At 37.1% G+C, this 23293-nt stretch overlaps 1 protein-coding gene across 2 annotated transcripts in view; it reads right to left on the reverse strand.

Annotated features, from left to right (window-relative positions):
* LRBA (LPS responsive beige-like anchor protein) overlaps positions 1-23293 on the reverse strand; it is a 767039-nt gene that overhangs the window by 609979 nt on the left and 133767 nt on the right. For both annotated transcript variants that reach the window (XM_060116154.1, XM_060116148.1), the window contains exons 12-17: positions 17885-17993; positions 17192-17344; positions 12840-13008; positions 10460-10539; positions 9100-9162; positions 6878-6975 (exon numbers count right to left, since the gene is read on the reverse strand). In XM_060116154.1, the coding sequence (XP_059972137.1) occupies positions 6878-6975; positions 9100-9162; positions 10460-10539; positions 12840-13008; positions 17192-17344; positions 17885-17993 (672 nt within the window). The remainder of the gene's footprint in view (positions 1-6877; positions 6976-9099; positions 9163-10459; positions 10540-12839; positions 13009-17191; positions 17345-17884; positions 17994-23293) is intronic.

The following is a 23293-nucleotide window of genomic DNA, read 5'->3' on the forward strand; positions in this document are numbered from 1 at the left end:
TTCATTAAAATTAAAAACTGCTCTGCAAATGACTGTATCGAGAGAATTAGAAGACAAGGCATAGAGTAAGAGAAAATACTTGCAAAGGAAACATCTGATAAAGCACTGTTATCCAAAGTATGCAAAGAACTCTAAAACTCAACAATAAGAAAACAAACAACTGGATTTTTTTAAAAATAGGCCAAAGAACTTAATAGATACCTTGACTAACCAAGATGGAGTAAGGAAAATACAGCCTTTCTATCTTGCGTATTAGAACCACAACTACAGAAAAAACACAAAAAGCAACCTCCTAAGTACTCCAAAAACTAAACAAAACTAGGTGCATTGGTGTAGGGGAGTTAATACTTGCAGATTACCCATTTCAGAGGTAAGAGTATCAATTTTCAATTTTCTTTTGTAAATCTGACCCATAAGTGTGTCCCTGTCTCAGAGTTCGTTTCTGTCAGAAGTTCAGGTAGCTAATATTCTCAGAAAAACTGTCCTGGTTAGAGGAACTAAGAAAATGGGTCCTTATAGGCTAGAGAGAGTCATGAATAGGAGCAAACAGGAGAGAAGGATCATCAAAATCTGTGTAAAAACCTGCAAAAGCCCTAAACTGACCCAAGAGATGCAATGTATGGGGCAGACTCAGACCAGAATAATAATTTAATATTCTAAATTGAAAGAAGACCTGAATTATCACCCAATTCTCAGCTCTAAAAGCCCTAAACTGACCCAAGAGATGCAATGTATGGGGCAGACTCAGACCAGAATAATAATTTAATATTCTAAATTGAAAGAAGACCTGAATTATCACCCAATTCTCAGCCTCATCCCTGAGTAGTGCATGTGTAAGAAAAACCCAAAGCAAGACAAGAGAGGTTTTAAAAATGAAGTGCCATCAGAACCACCATCCACAAAGGACAGGTAGAACTTGCAGTCTGACCCTTCTTGCTAAAATAAAACAAAACAAAACAAATCAACATTTGTTAACAGATCATAACAAGTCCCAGAGTTGATTTTAAAAAAAGATAACACAACATCCATGATAGATTAAAAAAATACTTAATGTACAAAGAACAAAGAAGGGCTTCCCTGGTGGCGCAGTGGTTGAGAGTCCGCCTGCCGATGCGGGGGACATGGGTTCGTGCCCCGGTCCGGGAGGATCCCACATGCCGCGGAGCGGCTGGGCCTGTGAGCCATGGCCGCTGAGCCTGCACGTCCGGAGCCTGTGCTCCGCAACGGGAGAGGCCACAACAGTGAGAGGCCCACGTACCTCAAAAAAAAAAAAAAAAAAAAAAAGAACAAAGAAAAATGTGACACTTTCTCATGGGAAAACACAACGAACAGATGCTGATGGGATAGGCAATTCTTGCGATTATCCCACAAAGATTTTAAAGCTATTATAACTATGCTCCAGAAGGTAAAGGTAAACACAGTCTAAGTGGATCAGAAAATAAAGTTCTCATCAAAAGAAAGTATAAAAATTAACTGTATTGAAATTATACAACTGAAATGTACAAGAGCTGAAATATTCATGAGATGGGCTCAACATCAAAATAGAAAAAACAAAGAAAAAGTTTATAAACTTGAAGATCAAGTTTATCATACATGTCAAATTTCTATATCAATAGAAAATATCAAATCTGAAGAACAGAGACAAAAATGATTGAAATAAACTAAAAAGAAGCTGAGGGAGATGTGCATTAAAACCTCTAATATTCAAGTCACTAGAAATCCAAAATGAAAGAGAAAGATACACCTGAAACAAAAAAATATTTTAAAATAAGAGCATAAAACTTCTCAGACTTGGTGATAAAAACAAAGAAAATGGGGCCTCCCTGGTGGCGCAGTGGTTGGGAGTCCGCCTGCCGATGCAGGGGACACGGGTTCGTGCCCCGATCCCGGAGGATCCCACATGCCGCGGAGCGGCTGGGCCCACGAGCCATGGCCGCAGGGCCTGTGTGTCCGGAGCCTGTGCTCCGCAACGGGAGAGGCCACAGCAGTGAGAGGCCCGCGTACAGCAAAAAAAAAAAAAAAAAAAAAAAGAAAGAAAATGAAATTTCAGGGAGTATGGCTGGGGGAGAACGAAAGAACGTGTCCTGGAAGCAAATATAAAAATCTAATACATTATATTTAGCAAAGAAAGATTTGATTTATCATAGGTTTCTTCTTAGAAATCATGGAGGCCAGCAGACTACGGGAAAATAGTTTAAAGTATTGAAAGAACAAAAACTTGAAACACAGAATCCTACGTGCAGCAAAAATATCCTTGGACGAAGAACAAATAAAAGCATTTTCAGAAGAAAAACTAAGAAATCATGTTTCCAGCAAAACTACTCAACAAGAAATGCTTCCTTCACGAATTAAGAGTAAAAGAATTGTAGATATCCGAATAAACATAAGTTTTTTGTCCTCTTAAATTCTTTAAACTACATATTACAAGTGAAATTAAAAATTGTAACATTGTCTAGAGAGGCTTATGATACATTAGATACAAAAAGGAACAATGGTGGAGCTTAAAGGTATCAATACACTTGCAGTGGTTCTATATTTTATTTGAAGACGCTGAATATTAACTCTAGGTATACTGTGAAATCTCTATAGCAGCCAATAAAAATTTACACAAAGAGATAGATCCAAAACCTAATAGAAATTAATTTTCAAAGAATTGTAAAATAATTCAAATACAAAGCAAAGGAAAAACAAAGGAAAAATTATACTGAGACAAATAAATAATAAATCACTAGATGCAAATAAAGCTATATCAATAATTACATTAAAAGTAAATAGTCAAGGGCCTCCCTGGTGGCGCAGTGGTTGAGAGTCCGCCTGCCGATGCAGGGGATACGGGTTCGTGCCCCGGTCTGGGAGGATCCCATATGCCGCGGAGCGGCTAGGCCCGTGAGCCATGGCCGCTGGGCCTGCGCATCCGGAGCCTGTGCTCCGCAACGGGAGAGGCCACAACAGTGAGAGGCCCGCATACCGCAAAAAGAAAAAAAAAAAAAAAGTAAATAGTCAAAACACAATGAAAAGACTAAGTGTCTCAGAGTACACTATAAAAAATAAAACATCCAACTACACTGTGTGTATTAGTCATTGTTTTCTATAGAAGGAGAACCAACAGGTTGTGTATATATAAAGAGAGAGGCAGATATTTATTTTAAAGAACTGGCTCACACAACTGTGGAGGCTAAATCCAAAATCTGCAGGATAGACAAGTACTCTGGAGATTGAGGAAAACATAACCCAAGTCCAAAGGCACTGTGTTGGCAGAATTCCTTTTCATTTTATTAATGCCTTCAACTGATTTGATAGGCCCACCCACATTATAGATGGTAACCTGCTTTACTCAAGGTCTGCCAACTTAAATGTTGACCACATTCAAAAAATGATTTCACAAAAATATCCAGGATAATGTCTGACCAAATATCAAGGAACTACGGCCCAGCCAGTTGACACATAATTAGCCATCATACTGTGTACATAAGAAATTCAATTAACTATAAAGATGTAGATAAATTAAAATGGAAAAAAAGATATACCATGCAAACACAGAGCAAACGAAAGCTGGATTCGCCATATAAATATCAAACTAAGTAGATTTCAGATCAAGAAACATTTCCAGGTGGAAAAAAAGGAAAAAACATAATTATAAAAGCATTAATTCCCCAACAAGCCATAAAAATCCTCAATATCGATATACTTAATATCTGAGTTAAAAAACCTGAAGCAAAAAATGATAAAAATACAAAGAAAGACAAAGAGAAAAAAGCATATTTATAGTCAGAGATTTCAATAATCATATCTCAATAAATGACAGAACAAGAAGACAAAGAAGCAGTAATGGCACAGAAGATTTGAAAAATGGTATCAACCAACTTAGCCTACTTGACATTTAAAGAATACTCCATCCAACAACATCAAAACAACATCAAAATACATGTACTTTTCTGGTGCGCATGGAACATTTACCCAGATATACCATATGCTGGACCATAAAGCAAGTCTCAATAAATTTTAAAGGATTCAAGTCATACAAAGATCCTCATAGACCAAAATGAAATTAAATTAAAATTCAAACAGGGACTTCCCTGGTGGTCCAGTGGCTAAGACTCCACGCTCCCAATGCACAGGGCTAGGGTTCGATCTTCTGTCAGGGAATTAGATCCCACATGCCACAACTAAGAGTTTGCATGCCACAACTAAGACCATATGCAGCCAAATAAATAAATAAATATTTTAAAAAAAAGAATCCCATGGCCAAGTTAGCATAGGAAGCCCAGGGATTAGTGATTTAAAAATACAACAAAATTCAAACATAAAAAGATCTCTGGAACACACTTCTAAATAACACATGGACAAAACAAGAAATGAAAAGAAAAAAGTATTTTGAACTGAATAAAAATGACATTAAACTGAAAGTGCTTAGAAGAAATTTAAAGCACTAAATACCTATATTCAAAAAGAAGAAAGATCTCAAAACAGTGAAAATGAATAAATTTGATTAACCTCTAGCCAGACTGATTTGGAAAAAAGAAAGAAGAAAAATTATTAGTGTCAGAAATGAGAGAGGTAAAATCACTACAGGCTTTTCAGGTATTTAAATGAAAATAAAGGAACAACTTTACATCAATAAATTTGATAGTTTAAATGAAACAGACAATTCCTTGATAGATGGAAACTTACCAATACTTATCAAAGAATAAACAGATAACCTAAACAGCCCTGTATTTATTAAGAAAATTGAATTTGTAGCTAAAAACATCCCTACAAAGAAAATTCCACTCCTAGTTAACTTCACTGGTAAATTTTAGCAAACACTTAAAGAATAAATAATAATAATTCTATACAAACTCTTCAAGAAAATTAAAGAGTAGGGAATATTTCCCAAATCATTCTATGAGGTCAGCACTTACTCTGGCACTTAAATCAGCAGACTTTGAATATAACAAACTACCCTTCATAATGTGGGTGCCTCATCCTAATAGTTGAAGGCTTTAATAGAAAAAAAGAAAGGACCTCCCTAGAGGAAGAGGGAATACTGCCAGCAGACTGCCTTTGGACTCAAACTGCAACATCAACTCTTATCTGGGTCTCCACCTGCCAGCCTGCAAATTGTGGAGCCTTCCACAATCACATGAGCCAATTCCTCAACATAAATCTCAATATCCCTCCCTCTCTCTCTCTCTCTCCCTCCCTCTCTCTCACGCATATGCACACACACCCACACCCTTTTGGTTCTGTTTCTCTGCGAATCTCTGAAAATACACTCCTTAAGTATAATGTATAAAGTCATCTTCAATCTTACAGAGAATGAGTACTGAAAGGTAACAAATAAAAACTTTGTAATAGAGGATTGATACGGGAAATTTATTATAACTAAATCAGTAAATTAGTTACTGTAGCTGATCATCCAGCAGAGTAGCTGTTAAACTTTTGTAGCCCAAAAATCTTCTCATTAGGGCCTCCCTGGTGGCGCAAGTGGTTAAGAGTCCGCCTGCCGATGCAGGGGATACGGGTTCGTGCCCCGGTCTGGGAGGATCCCATATGCCACGGAGCGGCTGGGCCCGTGAGCCATGGCCGCTGGGCCTGCGCATCCGGAGCCTGTGCTCCGCAACGGGAGAGGCCACAACAGTGAGAGGCCCACATACCGCAAAAAGAAAAAAAAAAAAAAAAAAAAAAAAATCTTCTCATTAAATGAAAGATTTAAAACAAAAGTATTCTCTTTTGTTACGATGACTGTTGCAGACTGAATGTGTGCTCCTCAATTCACATGTTAAAGCCCTAAGCCCCACAGTGGCTGTATTTGGAGATGGGGCCTATAAGAAGTCAATTAAGATTGAATGAGCTCATAAGGGCGGGTCCCTGATTTGATAGGATCAGCATCCTTATTTTAAAAAAAAGACTAAAGAGCTTGCCCTCTCTCTCTCTTTCTGTTCGTGCACACACAAAAAAAATCATGTGAACACACAAGAAGGTGGCTGTGTACAACCCAAAGGGAAAGCCCTCACCAGACACCAACCCTGCTGGCATCTTGATCTTGGGCTTACAGTCTCCAGGACTATGGGAAAACAAATTTCTGGTGTTTAAGCCACCCGCTCTAGGGTATTTTGTTAAGGCAGCCCGAGAGGACTAATACAATGATGATTTGGGATTGGGGTTGGAAGAGGTTATGTTTTAAAGGGAAGATAGAGATCTTCTCTTGTATCACAATTGAATATTTTTATTTTAGGACCTAAAGATAAGTCTGCTGAAGAATTCGACCTTACAATAGCAGTATAATAGCACTAACCATGCAAAATACTGGAATGATTTGCCTGATCTGTCCTCACATACTAAATAGTAACACAGCCTCTATATTCAAAGATCTTTTCAAAAAACATAAGACATGGGGTTTCCCTGGTGGCGCAGTGGTTAAGAATCCGCCTGCCAATGCAGGGGACATGGGTTCGAGCCCTGGTCTGGGAAGATCCCACATGCCACGGAGCAACTAAGCCCGTGTGCCACAACTAGTGAGCCTGTGCTCTGGAGACCGCGAACCACAACTACTGAAGCCTGCGTGCCACAGCTACTGAAGCCTGTGCACCTAGAGACCGTGCTCCGCAACAAGAGAAGCCACCACAATGAGAAGCCCGCACACAGCAACAAAGAGTAGCCCCTGCTCACTGCAACTAGAGAAAGTCCGCGCACAGCAACAAAGACCCAGTGCAGCCAAAAATAAATAAATAAAATAAATTAATTAAAAAAAAAAATAAGACATGAAATAAAAAGCTCTCATATCTTAAATCATTTTATAAGATCCAGTAATAATTTTCATATCTAAGAATCTGTCATTTCCAAACTGATCTCTTTTATTAAATATATTAAAATTCTTGAAATGTTAAACTCTTACCGTAACCCATTCCTTTGGTCAAAAGCAGGTATCATAGAATTAGGATGTTCTGACATTAATGCAACAAGCAGCTGTAGGACATCCATTAGATTGTCATCCTAAAATTATTTTAGAATTTTTTTAAATAAAGAAAAACAACTTATTTGAACAATGACTATTTCTCAAACAATGAATTTTAACTTAAAAAAAATAAGTAGACAGCTACACGAATCCACTTTTTTAAGCAAACATTCTTTACATACACATATTCACCTGCATAACTCAAAATATACAACACCAAATAGTCAAATAATTTCTTAATCAAAGATATAAAATGTCTCTTATACTGTATCAAGATTTCCTAAAACATATTCCATTGATATAATAGATACTGATTTACAGATTTTTTTTTTTAAAGGAAGGATTATACAGCAAGAAATTGGGCAGGGGGGAGGAAGAACAGGTTGTTCTTTTTATTACAGCAAGACATATTGAAGCTTTAATATGCTAATAGATGTTGTGATATGGTAGTAGTGCTGGGGACAACATACTGTGTATCACTTTCTAACTTATTTAACTAGGACCACTGTGCACTAAGCCTCTCAAGAAACTAGTTCTGAAAGAAGACCTTTTGGGAAATGATAACTGGATAGTTCTCTTATATTATCTGTTGTCAGTATTAAAGATATAGATGATCGGGCCTCCCTGGTGGCGCAAGTGGTTGAGAGTCCGCCTGCCGATGCAGGGGATACGGGTTCGTGCCCCGGTCTGGGAGGATCCCATATGCCGCGGAGCGGCTGGGCCCGTGAGCCATGGCCGCTGAGCCTGCGCGTCCGGAGCCTGCGCGTCCGGAGCCTGTGCTCCGCAACGGGGGAGGCCACAACAGTGAGAGGCCCGCATACCGCAAAAAAAAAAAAAAAAAAAAAAAAAAAAAAAAAAAAAAAAAAAAGATATAGATGATCAATAAATGTTTATTGTGTCAACATGCTACTGTATATGGTATAATTTGATAACATTTGCATAATAGCACAGGAGTAAGTACATATGAGTACTGAAATCTAAAAATTTCAGGAAAATCCTTCACAACCTCTGTTGCATATCATTAGGGCCTACTTGGGCATTACAAATCCAAAGACTAAAGGGAAGCAGCAGTTAGTCATCTCTATGGTGCCCTGCCTCCAGGTTTTCATTCACTGCTTTTGACCTTTTGCTGTGGAAGCTACTTGAATATTTAATTTTCAATATGCTAAGTAAATGATCTAGAAGGAGGGCACTGAGCCTTTGGAAAACTGTTATTTGAAGGACCTGAAAAATCCCTGATTTAATAGTTTCAGAGAAAACAGAAGATCACTGTGACTTCCAGTTTCTCCCTTATGAAATATTTTGGTCTCTAAGGGTGAAGAAAATCTAAAAATAAAATAGAATATCCTACTCAAGAAGAAAAAGAAATCACAATCATTAATGTTTGAGTCAAATATGATCCAATCAAGAAATTTAACCCATTCTTTTCTGCCCCAATTAACAAAGATAGGCCCAAACCATATCTCTCATCTATTAATGATTTTAAAAGGCACTATTTCATGCTGTAACAAATATGTGAACTCAGAAAAAATGAATTATAACACAGGAATGTAAATTATCATATAAATGTTGTGCTTTATATGAAATTAATTTCAGATTCTACTTAGTTAAAACATGTTTAATCAGATTATTTATTTAGACTACATCTGGCATATATTACATTTTTGCAATGCTAAAAAATAAAGGAAAAAACTCCAGACATTTCAACCTATTTATTTTCAACCTCCTTTTCAACCATATAATTTTAAATCAACCATAAATGAGTTGTTTAACTTAATGGTATTTGATTATACAAAATCAGTGGGAAGACTGTTATGAATTTAAAAGTCCAATCATTTTTAGTCATTTTCATTATCTATTTTTCCATTTCTTACACTGGTTCCTGGAAATAAACTGAAAGTATTCTTTGGTATAGTTTATTACTAGGTCAATGAGATCTAATTTTAACACTTTTTAAAAGCCTTTCATGATTATTCGCAAAGGCATCTTGTGGTAATAAAGAATATTTAAATGAAGATTGCTAACATTTAGTTCCTAGATACATTTACTCTCCATTATAGTTACATCATTAATGAAAGATTTCTTTAACTATTTTACTTTTAAAAATGCGCATAATGCAACTTCAAAAAATAAAATCCCAACATATAAAATTCAAATGTTACCTCATGCATAGTGAGTAGATAATTAAGAATGGCCTGTAGCTCATCTTCCTTTACTCCAGAATCCTTTAAAAACATAAGACAAGTATCTTATGCTTACATATATAAAACTTGTTTGAAAAGGGAAATTATACACACAGATTTCTCAACTTGGTGAGTTGCTATAAATAAAAAAAGATAATGTAATATAAAAATCTAAATTTAAAATAAAAATTCGGGGAAGCACTTAAGACATGCAGTATGCAACACAGTGTAGAAGTCAAAAGAGATCAGACATCAGTATCCCGTTTTTGGCACCTTATATAATAACCTATCTAGTAAAGCTTCATAATCCTGATGTAAGCAAAAATAATAATTAAGAACAAGTAAAAGGGTATTACTCAACACCTATCACTCCTCTAAATACAGAAGACAATTTTTCTGTTTATTTTTTTTCTATTAAATTTGGACAGAAAAATGAACAGTTTCTAAAATTACCAAGTTAAAATGTCAGGTACTAAAAATTGAGTAGTAATTTCACTGGGAAAAACACTGTACTTTTAAATATGAATGCATTATGAAAATTTTCAAACTACTGTATTACTAATCATAAAACAAAGCTGAAATCTCAAAAAAGAACAGTAAGAATTAGGAAACAAAACACACTAGGAAAGAATAGAAACAGACAATTTAAAGGTTAAATTTTTTAATAAATGGAAATAAGATATCTGATTCTGAAAGATATACCAACAGTTAGGTCCATTTACCATAATATTATGTGACAGCTAATAAAGCATTAAATTGTAAAGAATAAGAAATAAAATGATAAAGGAAAATACTGAATAAAACACTGGCAACAAATATATTTATATACTGGTATCTTATAAAACCAAAACACCGTCCTTAAAAATAATATTAAATTTTACTTTACCGATAGTAGAATGAAATGGGACAAAATGTAATCATTTCTATCTGGTACATTTATACAGGAAAATTATTTTTCAAAATCTGAATGTCAGGTACGAGGAATCTCTAAAACTGAAACCTCCTTGAGGAGCTCTGTAGACTACTGCATCACCAGTTCTAAGAATAGTAGAAGTAACAGAAACTCAGTAAATATTTGCTGAATGAAAGAATGAATGCACTTGAACTCCAACAGAAATTCATATAATACATATTACGATTATCATTTCCAATTCTGCATTAATGTTTATCAATTATATGCCTAAGGAGAAAAAACAAACAAGGAAATAAATATCTTTCAAAGTTTTTTCCACTGTGTAAACCTATTAATAGAGCAAAGAGTAAACAAACCAAGATTGTATTTTATGTGAAGTTTTAAGTTCAATACACACATGCTATAGGGTAAGAAATATGAACTCACCTTCATCACTAATTGTTTAATGAACATCAACAAGAACGCTCGTAGAGAAAGCATTTCTTTTGGATTAGGTCGTGGTCCATCTTTTAAAAAGACAAACACATACACACACACTGAGTATTTCAAAAACCTCAAAGTTAAGTATAAAATTCTCATTCCCAATAGTTTTTCCACCTATTTATAAGAAACATAAAGGTCAGTTTCCTGAAGAGTTTAATGCCTCTAGAAGGACGAGCATTCAATCTCACATGCAATTGTATATACAATGCTCCAAATGTACAAAATGGGTTATGTAGAAACTACAATGAAAATGTTTGTTTTTGGGTAAGGTCAAAGGAATTTTAAAACATAAAAATGAGGTAACAAATTTATATTTAGTTTTAAAAGACTCTCTTAGAATGTTACTATGGTAACATAAGTTTACAAAGAAAAAGCAAAAGAAAATCTAAACTTTATATGTGAATTTAGTATGAAAAAACTTTTTTCTATTGTTACCACTGTATAAGCTAATACAAAAAGCTCAAAGTACACCTCAACACAGTATCGTTCATGAAGAAGGGAAACATTGTGTTGACCTCCTCTGACATCTCCTCCTTTTCTTGAAAAAGCGCTTGGTCACACATGGCTCACATTAAAGTCAATTTTCATGTCTCAAACATACAATTCCCAAGTAGAAAGCTTGTAGAAAGCTTTTGAAACCAAACACCCATTGTCCTAAGATCCTAATTTAAGTACTTGTCTGCCTCATATTTTCTGCAATTTTCCCCCCACTAATCACTATTTACAGCTAGTTCCTGGACCACCAAAGCATAGGACCACCATGACCTTGAACAGATCAATTAAAATAGGAAGAAAATTGTTTAAAATTTGTTCCACATGACAATTCCTAGACAAAGAATAGGTTACAGAGTTACAATACAATTGCAAAGTTTGTACAGCTCTCTCACTTGAAGTATAAGACTTTCCCAAGGTCACTAATCAGTTATAAAATCAAGGCCAGAATATAATGCTAACACCTAGGACAGTACATGACACACCTACAGCACCATGAAATGATCAGAAGGATATTATAGCCTAGTTCTAGATCTGCCACAACCTCTCCAGCTTCAACAGATCATGTAACTTCTGTATGTCCTCACAGCTTTCTAAATTATAGCTAGCATATTGTCTGAGAATAAATCGAGTTTATTTTGAAAGGGATAGAAAAAGTATTACACAAATATGAAACCTCGTCTTTGTAAATCACTGAACAACCAAAGCCTTTGAGTAAAATCAGAATGTATGTTGTTAGACTCTCCAGCATCTATTTCCTGATTTCAAGCAACAGCTCTCAATTTTTATAAAGGGACTGAACCCATCTTCACACTCACATCATGTGTTTTAGAGGTAAGAAGGGCCTCTGTGCCTGGGCAATCTGAAGAATACCTGCCACACAGATGGACAAACGAGCCAATGAGCAACAAAGAGACTAAAAGGAACTTTTGCTAGAAATGCTCAATACAGGCAGATGCTCTTTTGCTGGATATAAATTTGTGAGGATGTGAAGGTAGAGTGGTTGTCTGCCACTCTACAAAGAGAGAAATTATATGAAAAGAGCCAACACAGAAGAACTGGGAAATTGAGGGAGACAAACTGGGTCCAACGGCTGTATTTTGAACCCCTGCACCAAGTCCTACTGAAACTGCCAGTTTATATGAGCTGGTTAACCCTCTTTTATGATATAAGCCAATTTGAAGCAGGTTTTGCAATACTTAAAACCAAAAGAGCCACCATTTGTGAAACTTTTTATCTTGACCCCATCCAAGAACTACTGACATGGTCAATGAACACTATCCTTCCAGTAATTTAGTCCTGATTATATAGGAAAATAATTACTGAAATTCTGTAGATTCATTATATTATTTATTAGAAGCAGACACTCCCTACCCCATCCTATCTCCATCTCCCAAACAACACTGTTGTCAATGATTCTCATTGGGATAACTGGACTCAACATCAATACCAGTGGCTAATATAGAATTTCTTCTCATTCTCAATGCCTTAAAAATCATCCTAGTCATATTTGCCCTCAAACAATTCATACTAGCAAAAGTACCATTCTTCTGTAAAAGTAGCAAGTTATTAACCTCTGGCAACCACGAGTTAGGACAAACTATTAAAATTTATCACCAAGATTTAAAATTTTACCATTATGAGATTTACGAAAACTTCCAGAAGAGTGTAATAGTATTGGGAAAGACAAAAAGAGACAGAGAGAGAAAGAGAGAGAGAGAGAAAGAATGAAAGAGAGAGAGAGAGAGAGAGAAAAGAAAAAAGAAAAGAAAAGAAAAAGAAAATCCTGATTTGCCATATATATATAATGTAATATATAGAGATGATATACCTAATCCTTTTGGGGTGATACCACTCCGATCCTGAGGATTCACTGCCCAATAGTAGTACTTCAGTGTATGCATGATGAGAAGCACTGTTCCAACTCTCCGAATGGCATTATATATGTTGACTGTACCAATGAATTCCGTGGACAGATAAGTATAGAGTGTCAACTGAACCTAGAGAATCAAAATGAAGAGCTAAATCAAAGAAGCTGACCAGCATTTTACCCGTTTCCAGGAATACCCTCAGGCTGCTCTACTTGGCCCATACTTGTTCCAAAAAGCAAGCTGCTTAGCTTGATAATAACATTCATGTTAACAGATGACACATATCCACTGACACATACAAGCACACATACTCCTTATAAAATAAAAGCAGGCAAATGCTTCTTTTATAGTAGCACTATAAAGTAAACACCCCCAAATATATCAAATTTTTGCAGCACTATTCCATGGAAAAAACTGTTTAGTTTCTATTTAGCAATCAGCAATTATTCATGAACTTATGTAACTTCTTTATAATAAACCTACTACTTATGCTATGTATAGTTGTTTTCAAAAGCTAGAAATTGTCTTTGTTTTAGAGAAAATTAGCAGCTGGAATAACTCAAAAGAAAAAAAAAGAAGTAGAAGTAAAAAAAGAAAAAGTCAAAAGAAAGAAAATCATATAGAAACATGTAAAGCCTACCTTAAGAAATATTTATTAGAAAAATAGAATTCTGTTATAACAGCTCATTACTACAAAGACTGTAATTATAAAATTATAGTCTCTAAAATTCACAAACAATTATACTCTAGTACTCATAACAGCACAAAATAAGGACCACTTTTGGTCTACTTTCATATCGAAATCAAGAATACTTTATAAACTAAACAATACTAAGTACGGCATTAAATTTGGCCAAAACCCACACTACTCCTGATCATTTACAACTGAACATTTATGTTACCTTCCCAGACACTGAAGGCATTTTCATTTTTAACCCTGAAAGATAAAAATTAGTTGTGTATCTTCCACATGCCCTATAAACAATCAAGGTTAAATGAATTAGGGAGTCAATCAGTAATCATACATGGTAAAGAGTGGCAGATTCTGAACCACTTAAAATTGAGGCTTGGAAGATGATTGTAGTTTAGAAAACCGTAAATATGCTATAATCCACAGACTTGCTGAAAGATAACATTACTTTGATGTAGCTACTGCTGCTCAAATAGATAGGCCCAGCTTACTTGTCACTGAGGATACACAGCACTTTCTATGACATGGTTCAAATTCTTAACCATGCTATTTCAGTCATGCAGAAAATATTTACCTCCACCTATATGTGCAGCACTGTATTACTGAAAATACAGTGGCATAGACACTGTCCCTCAGTAGCTGAAAATCTAATGGAGAAGATAAAAAATACACAAATTTAAGTGAAAAAATAAAAGGTAATAAAGACACCTCACCTACTGAAACATAAGAAAGGTCATGTGGCAATAAACAAGTGCCATACAGCTATTAAATACTATTAATTCAGAGGCCAGAGAAATTTATTTTAGGATAAGCTAAAATAGTCAAGAAAAGTTTCACTAACAGAGGCGGTATTAAGGTAGCCTTTGAAGATGAGTAGAACGATAGGTAGACAGAACAAAAGAGGAAACTTCAAACAGGGAAAATAGGAGATGATACAAAAAGTTTTGTCAAATCTAGAACAACCGGGCTTCCCTGGTGGCGCAGTGGTTGAGAGTCCGCCTGCCGATGCAGGGGACACGGGTTCGTGCTCCCGTCCGGGAAGATCCCACATGCCGTGGAGCGGCTGGGCCTGTGAGCCATGGCCGCTGAGCCTGTGCGTCTGGAGCCTGTGCTCCACAACGGGAGAGGCCACAACAGTGAGAGGCCCGCGTACCACCAAAAAAAAAAAAAAAAAAAAAAAAAAAAAAAAAAAAAAAAAAAAAATCTAGAACAACCATCCTCATTCTTGACTGTGCGTTAAAATACCTGAAAAACATTTTAAAAATACCGATGTCTGCGTCCTGTCCCAGACCAATTAAATTAGAATCTAGGGTGGAGGGAGTGGGATTCTGGTTTTGTTTTGTTTGAAAAAAAAACAAAAAACAAAAAGCTTCTCCCAACTAATTCTATAGACAGCCAAGATTAAGAACCACTGCTCTAGGATAACATTTTGTACCCACCTAGACACTGAGGACAAGTGAATTTTTCACAAAGAAAGCCTAGAAAGAATTGGCATGAAGACCTAATACTTTATTCTGAAAACAATGAGAAACCATTACAAGTTTGGAGGCTAAGAAATGATCTGATGAGAGTGATATGTTAAAAACATAAAGGATTCTGACGAAAAGTGATAAATTAAGATATGGAAAAGTGGAGAAAGTCAGTCTACCGAGAATGATACTATAGTTAAAGAAAAATGAACAGGATTTAACAGCAACATATTGGAGACCTCAAGATTATTCATATTCTACTTATGAATAAACCTTTCCTCTTTCACTCTTTATATAATCTAATAACCACACAAATTACACATTAACATCTGTCTTTCCCATTACACCTAAATTCTATGAGGGCAGAAATCAGATCTGTCTTGCTCACCACTGTATCCACAATGCCCAGCATAAAGTAGCCACTCAGCAAATGAAAGACTGCTACCTACAAGAAAATTCATCTCTCTTGTTAGGTCATTTCAAAGCCTGTCTCTGAGCAGATCAAACTAAAATGGATATTATAAATGACTGTGAGCACCCTTTTCCAAAAGCAAAAATTGATTCATACAATCATACCCTCAACTTTGGTAACCAGAGGTGAATTTACCATGAAGCTAACGAAGCTTAAACTTCATGCCCACTCATCTAGACATGTTCCTTCCAAGACCCTAAACCTAATTTTGCATGCAGTATGTTGTATTCTTTTTCTTAAAAAGCTCCTTCCTCCCCCAAATTGTATGACCTTCAGGTCAAAACAAACTTTGCATCTGCCTTTTGTTATAACTACCTTTATAATAAAATTAGATATAACCCCTCATGGATACACAAAGCAGAAGGCTGAAACAAAAGTTAACTTTAATATTACCAAATCAACTGCAAATTCTGAAGAGGAAATTAAAGAAAATTATTAACAAGGAAAAGGTAAGAAATAGAGTGTAATAATATAATGGACTTAAGGAAACAATACAATGAAAATTTTTAAATATTCCCCTACAAGTAAGTATCTCATAAGAAGAGGCTTTTTGACCATTTCAAAAGAGGCCCAAAGCCTTACAAATACGCTGCTTAGTAAGACAAAGAAGTGTTTAGTAAAGGTTTAAGAGTAACTTGAAACAATCCTTGAAAAGAAATAAGACTGAGGGTCATAGAAGAGAAAGAGGTCAAATTTGAACCCAGAGATAAAAAGCTACAACCTCCAGCTGCCTCCTTTGATTATTTCCAAATGGCAATCAGAGTCAGCAGCTGTTTTTCTCCTTAACATTTGAAAAGAGCAGCTGAAAGTAAGATACTATGACTCCAGAAAAGCAAAAAAGTCTGCAGACATTTTTTTCTGACAACTAGAGTAAGTATGTGTTATTCCAACCTGAACAACGGTAAACACTTGCAAGTGAACCAAAAGAGAGAGGGGGAGAGAGGAAATCAAATTTTTAGGATAACTTAATAGAACATTAGGATTTATCAAAGGTTTTATTTATATATTTTATCACAAATTCACTTATGTTCACTTAATGTAATTGATTTGCTGTTACAGTACTAAATAAATTACTGTGTAAAATATGACTGTATTTAATAATCTGAATTAATGTGAAATTAAAATGATTAAATGTGACCTGTATAGCATGGAAGCCTTCAAGAAAGGGTGACATTTCAGCTGTTCCTGTAAGAATTAAACTCAAGAGCTCATCACGTTGGTGGAAGGAATATGTGTGTATAAAAGAGGGAGAGGGAGAGAGAGCAGTGAGTATATATTTATATATATGTATGCATACATACATATGGATACATAGATATATATGTTTGTATATTTGCAATAGAATAGAGCTACAGCTCATAGGAAACATTATATTTACACTGGAACTATCCAACTTTGGTTTAGTAAATATAAATCAAAGTCTCTCTCAAATAAAATTTTATTTGATTTAACAACAGAAAATAAAGACTATAGCTTTTTTAAAAAAGAAATACTGATAGTGCTTTAGGAAGGGAGGGAAAAAATACTGACTTGTAAAAGTATATTTAGTCAAAAAATGCATTCCACTGAAATCTTATATAATACCATGTAAAAGGATAAAAGAAAATCCTCATAATTATCACTCTTCTCAAGTACAAAAACTTACTGAACATATTAGCACAAAATCAATATATGTATTACCTTGGCTGGGGTATGAATCCATATAGCTGGGTTAAGAAGAATGTGATCACACAATTGCTTGAGTAGGGGCATCCCATTCTGCAGATTACTCAGATATTTTGAAAATGCAAGGCAAAGTTCAAGTACTGCTCTGCTGACATGGGATTTGGAAGACTGCAGAGGAAGATATTTCAAAGGTCACTACCAACACAAGGCAAGGTAAGTAAATTAAAGGCTGTCAATACCAGAAAAAAGTAGGTCCACAAATTATGCTCAAAGTTAAAGATGCCATGAGACTCAATACGACATTCCTCTAATAAAGCAGTGGGGGCAAGTTAAAACAACAAAAGGTTATTTTAATTTAGGTAATTTTATATAACCAAGGAGACACTTGCAGACAGAATTTCTCAACCACTTAGGAGACTAAGTTTCATGGCCTGCAAATTAAGAATCAAAAATGTAGGGCCTCCCTGGTGGCGCAAGTGGTTGAGAGTCCGCCTGCCGATGCAGGGGATACGGGTTCGTGCCCCGGTCTGGGAGGATCCCATATGCCGCGGAGCGGCTGGGCCCGTGAGCCATGGCCGCTGAGCCTGCGCGTCCGGAGCCTGTGCTCCGCAGCGGGGGAGGCCACAACAGTGAGAGGCCCGCATACCACAAAAAACAAAAAAAAAAAAAAAAACAAAAAAAAAAAATGTAAAGCATTTGATACTTTACCTTTTCAAGACTATATCCTATTACCAAAAAGCCCTTGCAGGCAAGCATCTGCTCTTGCATAGCAATTGAGTTCTTCAACAGCTCCATGATAAAAGCCAGCAAAGTTGAACTGGAATAAGAAAAAAGACAACGGTTTGAAAAAACATATTCTATTTTTAAAAAGGTGGGGAGAGGGGTTAAATAGATGCAGTCTTTCATCTACCTTAATAAAAAGTTTCTATTCCAAGGAAACTGACACTCTACTAAAACTGCCTCCAACACTATTTTAACTCTAAAATTTAATGTAAGATTAGGATTTATTACTCAAATATTTAGTTCATATCTTTTATCACAAATATATTAATAAATGAATCACTTAGAAACAATATGAAAAACATGCATGAAATAGAGCAAAATTAGGAATGTCCAAAAACAAGTAATAAAATGGCTAACGTAAGTATATTAAAGCCCTAAAGAATGGATGTAACTTAGATGAGCAAGTGTATTCAATTTTGGAGGGTTAGAGGCCAAATAGAAGGAAAAGATACGGAGCAAACAGACTAGGATAGATAGCCTCCAAATGCGTTAGGGCTCCAAACTGGCCTAATTTGAATGGAGCATAGGGCTCATAAAGGGGAAAATAAGAAAGTAAAGCTGTAGACAAACTGAAGTACTTGAATAATAATTTAAGAATTTTGTTCATTATCCCAACAGAAAAATCGTGAAGTAGTTAAGACTACAGCCATGCTCCCAACCTCACAACCTGTAGATACTCAAAATGTAATGGAATAAGGTTGGCTGTTACGTCCTTCTCAAAAGTCTTCAGAGATTCCCACAAAGAAAGGGAGAACAGCCAACCTCCTCCACAGAAGTATTTTTAACTGTCAGCAATTCCAATAATGTTGAAAAGTTAATTTAAAAAAAAAACTGAGCCCTGTTATAAAGGTTTTAGACAAAGATGCAAAAAAATTTTATTAAGAAGCAATATGTCAAGGATATTATTTTAATTTTTTTAATGTAGTCAATACTAGCTTTGATACATAATTCATTTAAAAAAAGTCATTCCACTGCCTAAAAATAATCTGGAAAAAATATTACATCATTAAATATATACATTGGTATTAAACCCCAAGTTGCATGTAAAAGTAGAAATTAGAAAAAGAATTTCAAAAAAGGAGAATGAAAAACATTAAAATTACTCAAATAATTAAACATAATTACTTTATTATAAAGATTCACTAAAGTATACAGCCATGAAAAATTCATTTAGACATCCTTTCCAACATTGTATTAACTTGTCCTAGAATTCATGTCTCTTCCTTTTCTACACCCAACACTACAACAAAGGAGACAAAGGTGCCAAATATATTATCTAATTTCTAAAAACCATATCACTTATTATGTAACATAATGAAAAATTTTAGATTTCAATTACTTACTAGCAATCAATAATAATTAAATATGGAAAGCTGAATTACCATAAGAAATCACTGCTACATAACCATTTAAAATATTTTAAGACTATATTTTAGATAAAAATACATGCATTTCTGATAAATCTATTATCACTATGTCTAACTTTATTCAAAAATAACATTATTCGGGGGGGCTGGGGGAAGATGGCGGAAGAGTAAGACGCGGAGATCACCCTCCTCCCCACAGATACATCAGAAATTCATCTACACGTGGAACAACTCCTACAGAACACCTACTGAAGGCTGACAGAAGACCTCAGATCCCTCAAAAGGCAAGAAACTCCCCACGTACCTACGTAGGGCAAAAGAAAAAAGAAAAAAACAGAGACAAAAGAATAAGGACGGTACCTGCGCCAGTGGGAGGGAGCCAGCAAGGAGGAAAGGTTTCCACACACTAGAAGTCCCTTCGCGGGCAGAGACTGCGGGTGGCGGAGGGGGAAAGCTTCGGAGCCACGGAGGAGAGCACAGCCACAGGGGTGCGGAGGGCAAAGCAGAGAGATTCCCGCACAGAGGACCGGTGCCGACCGCCACTCACCAGCCCGAGAGGCTTGTCTCCTCACCGGCCGGGGCGGGCGGGGCTGGGAGCTGAGGCTCGGGCTTCAGTCAGAGCGCTGGCGGCGTGAACACAGCCTGAAGGGAGTTAGTGCGCCACGGCCGGCCGGGAGGGAGTCCGGGGAAAAGTCTGGAGCTGCCGAAGAGGCAAGAGACTTTTCCTTCCCTCTTTGTTTCCTGGTGCGTGAGGAGAGGGGATTCAGAGCGCTGCTGAAAGGAGGAGCTCCAGAGACGGGCGCGAGGCGCGCCTGAAAGCGCGGACCCCAGAGACGGGCGTGGGACGCTGGGGCTGCTGCTGCCGCCACCAAGAAGCCCGTGTGCGAGCGCAGGTCACTCTCCACACCTCCCCTCCCGGGAGCCTGTGCTGCCCGCCACTGCCACGGTCCCGGGCTCCACAGACAACATCCCCGGGAGAACGCACGGGCGCGCCTCGTGCTGACGCAACGTCACGCCGGCCTCCGCCGACGCACGCTCGCCCCGCCTCCGTGCCCCTCCCTCCCCCGCGGCCTGAGGGAGCCAGAGCGCCCGAATCAGCGGCTCCTTTAACCCTGTCCTGTCTGAGCGAAGAACAGACGTCCTCCGGCGACCTACACGCAGAGGCGGGGCCGAATCCAAAGCTGAGCCCCGGGAGCTGTGCGAACAAAGAAGAGAAAGGGGAATCTCTCCCAGCAGCCTCAGGAGCAGCGGATTAAATCTCCGCAATCAACTTGATGTACCCTGCATCTGTGGAATACCTGAATAGACAACGAATCATCCCAAATTGAGGAGGTGGACTTTGAGAACAAGATCTATGATTTTTTCCCCTTTTCCTCTTTTTACAACGAATTATCCCAAATTGAGGAGGTGGACTTTGAGAGCAAGATTTATGATTTTTTCCCCTTGTTCTCTTTTTGTGAAAGTGTATGTGTATGCTTCTGTGTGAGACACCCTCTCTCCTTTCTTTCTTTCTTTCCTCCCTCCCTCCCTTCTTTCTTTCCTCACTCCCTCCCTCCCCCTCCCTCCCTTCTTTCTTTCTTTCTTTCCTTCCTCCCTCCCTCCTTTCTCTCTTTCTTTCTCTCTTTCTTTCTTCTACTAATTCTTTCTTTCTACTTTTTCTCCCTTTTATTCTGAGCCAGGTAGATGAAGGGCTCTTGGTGCTGCAGCCAGGAGTCAGTGCTGTGCCTCTGAAGTGGGAGAGCCAACATCAGGACACGGGTCCACAAGAGACCTCCGAGCTCCACATAATATCAAGCAGCGAAAATCTCCCAGAGATCTCCATCTCAACACCAGCACCCAGCTTCACTCAACAACCAGCAAACAACAGTGCTGGCCACCCTATGCCAAGCAACTAGCAAGACAGGAACACAACCCCACCCATTAGCAGAGAGGCTGCCGAAAAACATAATAAGGCCACAGACACCCCAAAACACACCACCAGACATGGACCTGTGCACCAGAAAGACAAGATCGAGTCTCATCCACCAGAACACAAGCACTAGTCCCCTCCACCAGGAAGCCTACACAACCCACTGTAACAACCTTAGCCACTGGGGACAGACACCAAAAACAACGGGAACTATGAACCTGCAGCCTGCAAAAAGGAGACCCCAAACACAGTAAGATAAGCAAAGTGAGAAGACAGAAAAACTCACAGCAGGTGAAGGAGCAAGATAAAAACCCACCAGACCTAACAAATGAACAGGAAATAGGCAGTCTACCTGAAAAAGAATTCAGAATAATGAGAGTAAAGATGATCCAAAATCTTGGAAATAGAATAGACAAAATGCAAGAAACAGTTAACAAGGACCTAGAGGAACTAAAGATGAATCAAGCATCGATTAAAAACACAATAAATGAACTGAAAAATACTCTAGATGGGATCAATAGCAGAATACTGAGGCAGAAGAACGGATAAGTGACGCGGAAGATAAAATAGTGGAAATAACTGCTACATAGCAGAATAAAGAAAAAAGAATGAGAAGAACTGAGGACAGTCTCAGAGACCTCTGGGACAATATTAAACGCACCAACCTTCGAATTATAGGGGTTCCAGAAGAAGAAGAGAAAAAGAAAGGGACTGAGAAAATATTTGAAGACATTATAGTTGAAAACTTCCCTAATATGGGAAAGGAAATAGTTAACCAAGTCCAGGAGGCACAGAGTGTCCCAAACAGAATAAATCCAAGGAGAAATATGCCAAGACACATATTAATCAAACTGTCAAAAATGAAACACAAAGAAAACATATGAAAAGCAGCAAGGGAAAAACAACAAATAACACGCAAGGGAATCCCCATCAGGTTAACTAACAGCTGATCTCTCAGCAGAAACTCTACAAGCCAGAAGGGAGTGGCAGGACATATTTAAAGTGATGAAGGAGAAAAACCTGCAACCAAGATTACTCTACCCAGCAAGGATCTCATTCAGATTTGATTGAGAAATTAAAACCTTTACAGACAAGCAAAAGCTGAGAGAGTTCAGCACCACAAAACCAGCTTTACAACAAATACTAAAGGAACTTCTCTAGGCAAGAAACACAACAGAAGGAAAATACCTACAATAACGAACCCAAAACAATTAAAGAAATGGGAATAGGAACATACATATAGATAATTACCTTAAATGTAAATGGACAAAATGCTCCCACCAAAAGACACATACTGGCTGAATGGATACAAAAACAAGACCCATATATATGCTGTCTACAAGAGACCCACTTCAGACCTAGAGACACATACAGATTGAAAGTAAGGGGATGGAAAAAGATATTCCATGCAAATGGAAATCAACAGAAAGCTGGAGTAACAATTCTTATATCAGACAAAATAGACTTTAAAATAAAGACTATTAGAAGAGACAAAGAAGGACACTACATAATGATCAAGGGATCGATCCAAGAAGAAGATATAACAATTGTAAATATTTATGCACCCAACATAGGAGCCCCTCAATACATAAGGCAAATACGAACAGCCATAAAAGGGGAAATCGACAGTAACACACTCATAGTAGGGGAATTCAACACCCCACTTTCACCAATGGACAGATCATCCAAAATGAAAATAAATAAGGAAACACAAGCTTTAAATGATACATTAAACAAGATGGACTTAATTGATATTTATAGGACATTCCATCCAAAAACAACAGAATACACATTTTTCTCAAGTGCTCATGGAACAGTCTCCAGGATAGATCATATCCGGGGTCACAAATCAAGCCTTGGTAAATTTAAGAAAATTGAAATGGTATCAAGTATCTTTTCTGACCACAATGCTATGAGACTAGACATCAATTACAGGAAAAAATCTGTAAAAAATACAAACACATGGAGGCTAAACAATACACTACTTAATAATGAAGTGATCACTGAAGAAATCAAAGAGGAAATTAAAAAATACCTAGAAACAAATGATAATGGAGA

This window comes from Mesoplodon densirostris, chromosome 1, assembly GCF_025265405.1.
Source record: "Mesoplodon densirostris isolate mMesDen1 chromosome 1, mMesDen1 primary haplotype, whole genome shotgun sequence".
NCBI classification, from domain to species: Eukaryota; Metazoa; Chordata; class Mammalia; order Artiodactyla; family Ziphiidae; genus Mesoplodon; species Mesoplodon densirostris.